This window comes from Amphibalanus amphitrite, unplaced genomic scaffold, assembly GCF_019059575.1.
Source record: "Amphibalanus amphitrite isolate SeventyFive unplaced genomic scaffold, NRLGWU_Aamphi_draft 000052F_arrow, whole genome shotgun sequence".
Classification (NCBI taxonomy): Eukaryota; Metazoa; Arthropoda; class Thecostraca; order Balanomorpha; family Balanidae; genus Amphibalanus; species Amphibalanus amphitrite.
Window position 1 is genome coordinate 704536 of NW_024881548.1, and position 7965 is coordinate 712500.

General features: G+C 56.3%; 1 protein-coding gene across 1 annotated transcript in view; it reads right to left on the reverse strand.

Moving 5' to 3' along the window:
* The window catches only part of LOC122377915 (SHC-transforming protein 1-like), a 45709-nt gene extending 41055 nt beyond the window's left edge, over positions 1-4654 (reverse strand). The window contains exon 1 of the mRNA XM_043358507.1: positions 4162-4654. Within this exon, the coding sequence (XP_043214442.1) occupies positions 4162-4261 (100 nt within the window). The 5' untranslated portion in view covers positions 4262-4654. The remainder of the gene's footprint in view (positions 1-4161) is intronic.
* Positions 4655-7965: the final 3311 nt, after the last annotated feature.

Genomic DNA, 7965 nt, shown 5'->3' on the forward strand with positions numbered 1-7965 from the left:
GAATGCGAGCCACTTCATCACTAAGTTTGGCCTGAAATTCCCCGATAAAATCCGAGACGGCGAGACACTTCCAAGGAACCTGCTGGCCGCGCGCTCCGGCCAGTGCCGCTCGCTGCGGAGCGGCTCGCGGCCGGCCGGCCGGCGCGGCGCCCCTTCCACCCTGATGTAAGACGTCCTGTAAAGGCGCCGCCAATGACGCCAACGAGATGGCTATAATTGCGGCCGACGCAGCCGAGCACGCCCCGGAAGCGATTAGCCGCACATCGATGGTCCGATCGCCGTTAGGAGCCCGGCCGGCCGGCAATAACCGAGCGGCCAGCGCCAGTTAATTACACAGGAAAATTACGACCTCTCCGGCGGCGCCGAGAGTCACCAGTGGACGGCGGCAGAGGGGCGGACCGGTGACCGGTGCAGGACACCGGTGACAGACGCCACGGCCACCGTCACCGCCGGCACGCCCCGCGACACAGACGCCATCCGACGCCCGCGGGCCGGTCCCACGCAGCTGGAGCAGCATACCTACGGATCCACACAGATCAGAACTCTATCTTTTTAACCCATTAATGCCGCTTGGGTCATATATGACCCTAAAGCAACATCTTAACATTTTTTCTGAATGGAGGCAAGTGGCACTTTGAGGAACTTGTGCGTGTGTTTTGTTGGATTTGTGGGTTCAGCGACGAGCGTCGGAGCCGCATAAAACTCGTGTGAGCTCGTCCACTGAAGATTCTGGAGCCAAAGACGACGGGACTGCACAGCCGCCGGTCACTGGCAATGGCGCGCCGTCCTAAAAAGTAATATTATGCTATGTTTGCACTTTACTATCAATTGAATGATCGTCCACCTGGCATCTAAATTTGTCTGAAAAAGGCATGCTGTATATTTTTGCCCTTCTTGTCGCCATCGGATAACTTTTTTTCCTCGATAAATATCATTGGGTCATAAATGACCCAGCCGGCAATAGTGTTGTCAATTTTCTCGTATGTTGAATACAAGGGAAGCAATTGATGATGAAACGATTATTTATTTCTGGGGGTTGTGATCAGATCACAGTGGCGGATCCAAGGGAGGGGGGTCATATGGGTCACTCATGACCTCCCCTGGGACCCGGGGGCACCACCGACCTATCAGGGGCACCACAGGCCTAGTGTTGCGATGTTGGGATATCATGAGCGGACCGGTTGTCCGGGGCCGTGACGCGGGGCGGGCCGGCGACTCGGCCGGCCGAGGGGCACCACGGGCCTGTCAGGGGTACACTCGGGGGCAGATTGATGATCCACCACTCCCTACCTATCGGGCTCCCATGGCTCAGCATTGGCTGCTGCCATGGTGGCAGCACTGGCAGCACTGGCACTGGCAGGTAGTGCTGACCAGTGCTGAGGGCAGGCAACACTGGCAGCAGCCAGTGCGGGAGCCACGGGAGCCCGATGGGTAGGGAGTGGTGGAACATCAATCTGCCCCCGAGTGTACCACAGGCTTGTTAGGTGCACCACAGGCCTGCAAGAGCACCATCGGCCTAGCAAGAGCACCACAGGTCTGTCAGGGGGCACCACAGACCTGCCAGGGGCACCAGCCAGAGGCCCGCCAGGGGCACCATCGACCTCACAGGGGCACCACCAGCCTCGCACGTGCACCTTGGGCTTGTAAAGGGCTCCACGGGCCTGTCGGGAGCACTTCAGGCTTGTCAGGGGCACCACAGTCCTGCCAGGACCCAGGGGCACCAGCGGCCTAGCAGGAGCACCACAGGCCCGCCAGGGGCACCACAGGCCTGCCAGGGGCACCAGAAACCTAGCAATGGCACCACAGACCTGTCAGGGGCTCCACAAGCCTGTCAGGGGCACCTCAGGCTTATCAGGGCCCAGGGGCACTACAGTCCTTCCAGGGACACCACAGGCCCGTCAGGCCTATGGTGTCCCCTCAGGAGCACCAGAGGCCTAACAGGGGCACCACAGGCCTGCCAGCGGCACCAACGGCCTCGCCAATGAGACGTTGCAAAGCATTGCAATGCAGTGCCTCTTAATATTGTTTGGCTGAGACCGCTATACAGTATACACAATAAGGTATCTAGCTAAATCGGATTTCGTGATAACTCCTTATTTGTGACTATGCCAATGCCGGTTGGGTCATTTATGACCCATACTTATAACTTGAGAACCGATGGAACAATTTTTTTAAGCTTGCACAGTTTTCTTACTGGGACCCGTGTGGCTAACATTTGTTAAGGACAACTAAAGAATCAAAAAATAAAAATTCCGGCATTAATGGGTTAATCACTTGCAAGAATGCCCCGGCGAAGCCAAGAACAAGCAGCGCATCGTCGTAATTTCAATTGGCCTACGGTTCGGGTCGTTTCCGTTTATGAGAGTGGCCCGACGCGTCCCGTGATCGAAGCCAGATCGGATGGGGACGGACGGTCGGATGGCTGGTCGGACAGGCAGACGGACGGACGGACGGACGGACGGACGGACGGGAGAACGGACCGGCAGGAGCATATTCCGAGCGGGTTTGGCGAGTCGGATCGAAGCTGAGCCGCTCGAAGCTATCATACGGTAGGGAGGTTCGCTGTTGCTCCTTTCGATACCCCACCGACGGATCATTTAGATCCGCATGTGATCCGTACCATTATTTCACAAAGAGCAATTGACCATTCGAAAAGCAGCGTCTTCTAGAACACCTTGCCATGGATCTGCTCAATGGACACCATCATCCAAACACCGCTTAGTTCGTCGGTACCGACTTTGGGTGACGTTACTGTCGACACTGCTGCCGTCTGCAATATCGGCCCTCGTCGTACCATATCGTCGGTACCGTCACCGTACCTTTCCCAACCCGTCCGTCGCACGCAGCGCGGTCTATCCCACCGCGAGGATTATCGCCGCCATGCGCGCCGCTTTCCTCCGGAGCCTCGGGTAAGTTCACTTTTCCCAGTTCCGCTTTCCGCTCTGGCGGAGAGCGCAGGCGTGTGGTACCGAGCGGCCAGTCAACTCCCCGGTTCCGCGAAATGGTTTAGTCATGCGACCAGAACACAGCCAACACGATCGGCGATTATCGAAGGCCAAGTTTGTGTGAACTGCTGAATTGATTCTATTCGCATTTGTTTTGTTCTCACGGCTTCGTGGTAGTAAGACGCATGGTTGACTCGACGACCGGGAACGAAACAGGGCAATTCGAAAGGTGGTCCACGCCAAATACCTAGTCTATAGTATCTTCAGACCAAAATTCATAATAACTTTCGTCAGCGACATAATTTGTCAGGAAGTATCGACAAATGAAAGGTTGCAATATAAATCACAGCTCTCCCGAAAAGGGTTATACAAATTTAGGATTGCAAAACGATGGAACGATGAATGAACAACGAGTGAGTGATGAACGATGAGAAAGTAGGAAGGTACGAGAAATTACGCTAGTTATCTTTCCCCATTCCGTGGCCATCTTTCACACCAATTTGCCAGCATTCTGGGTGGAGGCGATTGGTATGTGCCGGCCCCTAGTGACGGCCACGGAGTCGCCCAGCGCTCCCTGGAGAAGCGCGTCACTTATCGTCGGCCAGCGCGGCCGCGGCGGTGGGCCCGGTGGCGGCGGCGGCTGGCGGCCGATACCGCCGCCCAGAAACATGGCCGCCGCCGCCGCCGCCGGAGCCGCCGGAGCCGCCGGAGCCGGCCGGAAGCGGGGCGCCGGAGACGGCCAGCTGCGCGGCGCCCAGATGTGATGGGCGCCGGCCGCCCACGCCGGCGCCCCGCGCGCGTGACGCTGTGCCACCGTGGCGGGCCATCCGTCTCCGGGACCGAGGCCCGGCAGTGGCGAGCTGGCACGCCGGTCCCGCCGGCACCGCCAGATCGCACGTTTCCGCAATAAAGGTTAAAGTTAGCCAGCCAGCGTCGGCGCCGCCGGCAGCAGCGGATCGCGTCCGGCGGCGGCGGAGGCCCGGCCGATACCGCCGCCGCCGGTCGGCTCCGGCAGCTGTCGGACGTCACGTGACGCAGCTCGCGCCGAAAAAGGCGCGTCCACCTTCTGAAAACGTAATCGGCAGCCCAGCGCCGCCAAACCGGTCTGAGGCAAGCGCTACGCAGCAGGCGGCCGGCTGCATCGGCGGCCACCACCGCCGCGCCGTCCGCCCGGCGGGGGCGGGGGCGGGGGCGGCGCGCTGGCCTGGGTACTCACGGCCCGGGTTGCTGTCCATGGCGGGAGGCGGCGGCAGCTCCTCCTCTCGCTCGTCCAGCGGGTCATACGGCGCGCGCAGCGAGCACAGCAGCCGGAGCATCGGGGCCGCGCCGTCCGTCCGGCCGCCCGGCACTGCCGCTGCTCCTCCACGCAGACACGCACGCGCACTGACGTCCTGCCTCCTCGCGTCTCGCCGACCGTCACACCGAGTCACGCGGCGCGCCCACCGGCTACGAGACGGGCCGACAGCCGATATCCGCACCACCGACCACCATCGCGTCCTCCAGCTTTCCAACAGCTTATCAATGCGGAGCGGCCTGCTCCGCCGCTTTCGCCGGCGCGCTCCGGCCGAGCGGAGCGTCGTCTCACTACTGGCGCGCACCACCTGCCGCTTGAGGTCGGCCCGCTCCCTCCCTCGCCTCGGCTCGGCTGCAGACGGCTCTGTGCGGCGCGCGCGCGACGCTCCTCCTCTCCCCAACGATGGCCTCACCCGACTGGCGACGGCCGCGCGGCGCGACCTCGAGCGCGCGCCTCCCATTCATTCATTCATACATGCATTCATTCATTCGCCGGCGCGGCGGACGGTGCTGCCAACTGGCGGCCGGGCGGGGAACTCGCGGTCGCGCAATGGCGGAGTCAGGGGTGACAGCAGCGGCGGCTGAACGACCGGGGCCGGCCGGGGCGCGGGAGATGGCAATCACCGCAGCATCCGGCGGCACCGTAATCTGGCCATCAGCACGGCCGGCCGGCGCGACCTGTGACCTTTGGCCGGCCGGCGCGGCTCGTCACGACCGGTTCGTGACCGCACGGGTCACGGGATCATCGTCGGAAGAGAGCGACAGCACGTTAGAGGGCGCACGCTCGCCGGCACCAGTCGGACCAGTTTGACCAGCGGAGCCGAGGGGAGACGAGACGACGCAGAGAAAGAAATGGCAGGTGTTGATAATCAGCACGAAGCAAGGAGATGCCCATGACCGTGAGATATCATTTCCGGTCTGAATATTTTACTTGTTGCGCTGCCGGAAAGCACAAACTCGTACCTACACCCACCACAATAAGTGAAGTCCTCATCAGATAAAAATAACTTGTAAATAAAAAGCGAACCGTCAAATTTTCACATGTAAATACACACATACACACAAACACCCACACCCACACACAAACAGGAACACATCTAAGGGGGTAGGGATTTGCACACGCGCCATTGAATTCAATTTGATGACATTCGATGACAGCCAAGAGGCAATTCATTCGAAGTCAAATGAGCGCCAAAAGGAACCCAGACCGCCTTTAAAACCATTATTGGACTTCATGGAATCTGATAGAATAATCAATAGCTTAACATGTTCGTACTGACGGATGAGAAACACCAAGGCCCTAAAAAGAAACACTATCGTTCACATAGGCGGATCCAGAAAGACGGTCTCGGATGCTGCGGGGGGGGGCGCACCCCGAGAAGGTTTCCCAAAATTTGAATATCTCATCGGATTTCAATGTCGTATGTCGTATGAATGTCGTTTTAACGTCCTGTTAAGTTTCCAGCAAGCTTGTTCTCATATATGTTATTTTGTATTCTTTCTATTCTACCAAAAAAAAACGATAAATTTTCATCTTTTTCGGATGCTAGGAGGCAGGCATTTGCCCCAAATGCCCCCCCCCCCCGATTCACCAGCAATCAATAGATCACTCATTTCAGCCCCGCGTGTAGCCCTATGGCCCTTCTAAAGCCCTTTATGTAACAGGCTTCTAGATTTCGTTATATTTTATAGGAGAAAATTGTATAAAAATAAACTTTTTTCAACACTATGACCGTCGCTCCAGAACTCTGTGAAACGAAAAAAATATGATCCAATCCAATAGCTATTGGTGATAAAGAAACAACCCCGAACTGTCGATAATGAACACAGATTGATATGAAAATGACAAAATGTAATGTTAGTTATCAGTTAAAATTAGGCCACCGGTGAGTTGAGCCACGTCAAACATTGAAACGATGTTCAGTAGCCATAAGGTAACCGTTCTTCACTAGCACTGGGTTATCGGATGCATAATTGAGGACCATCTGGCCTGTCTTCCACCTGATACAGCGCTGAAAATATAGCCCCGGGAGCTGTAGACTGCGTCAGAGAAAACAGCACAAATAGCCCCACGCAAGGCCAAGCGTTTTTGGCAGTTCGCAAAAGTCACGCGGTCAAAAGCCAGAGTGGCTGGCACGGCGCTATCAGCTTACAAACGGCGTCAAAACCAAAAGTTGTCTTGGCAGAAAACATTTCGAGGGTAGCAGTAAGAAATGCTAATGTTTCTATTATAAAGCTACGTAAATATAATTTATAAATCTTTTTTCAATGAGCATGTGTTACACCACCCATCATCCCTGGTAACATGATGCAGCCTGCAGCCCTGTAAGATTTTCGGCAATCAAAAAAATGTTTGATTACTTTTAGGGACAGGCAACACAGATTCTGACCTGACGCACATTTCAAAATCCTTTTGCCACTGTATTCACAAGTCAACAGTAGCAAAGAAGCATCGAACAACAGCCATCGTACTGGATATAAAATAGCGACCTGCTTAAAGGGACCCTCCCACCTTAACATTAGATTTGAGTTGAGATAGCCAAAATGGGGTCCCTGGCTCACAATTACCGGTTTCGGCACTCACAACATCGAGAAATGCCTTAATCGGAAATATTGAATTTCAAAATTGCAGCATTTTGATTCAGAGGGGCTAATGCTTAGGAATACCCCTCTGAATGTGTGACGTCAGCGCAAATATCTAACGATTTTTAAATGTTTGACTAAAACGTTTTGTAGCACGCGGTGGTATATGCTATTTGCGCGCAACATCTGCCGCAAACGCCGCACTTCTAAAATAAAGTCGCTAGAAACAGCGGAGATTCCAAAAAAGTAAACAAAAGTAAAAGTCTAATATCTTGAAAACCGGTGAATATTTTCGGTGAAATTTGGTAGATATTCGTTTTCGCTCTTCCTGAACCGAGCGACATCACTTTCATGCCAATTCATAAACTTTTTTGAAGGTGGGAGGGTCCCTTTAAACAATTACCCAAGGGCAATTCCACGTCAAGTATCGCAAATATACCTATGTACTCATAACCTCCACTTCCTGTGACACCTCAAAATACTTCGATTTTATCCAGTAGACATGTGCCGTGTCATCAGATTTCAGGAATGACTCCCAACCGGTTAGTCCAGCTACAGGAGAACCAAGCAACTAGGGAGACTATGGACAAAACTAGACTGCCTGCAGTCTGAGAAGGCACTGCACTCGGATACAGGCTCCAGGACCCGGTAAACGGGCCCGTTGCGGCGGCCCCGTCGGAGCGAGATTGGTGAGAGCGAGCGCCAGAAAGGCCCGATCGTCGCCCTGCGCCCGGTTACAGTGACGGCTTCATTAACTCGGCTGAGTTGTGGTTTCGAGCGGTTTCGGCCGTCATTGTGTGGTTTGAAATCCGGTGGTGAATTCGGCAGCGGCACTGCCACGCCCCGGCCGGCGGGGTCGGAGCCCGACTCATCCGCCGCAGCGACCTGTCGACTGCGCACTTCCCGGCCGGTGACCTGGCACCCGGCGGGCACCGTCCGGCCGGTCTCCCCGCCGAGTGAGCGAGCACGGCCGGCTCTCGGTCGGACCGAGAGCGACCGGCCGACCCGCGGGCCGGGCCGATCGGTCTCCGACAGCAGATGGCTGTCAGTCGAGCTGTCGGCCCGCCGGCGGCCGTGACAGTCGCGCCGGTACCGGTCCGCCGCGAGACCGACGCCCGCCCGTCTCCTCCGACGGCACTCCTCG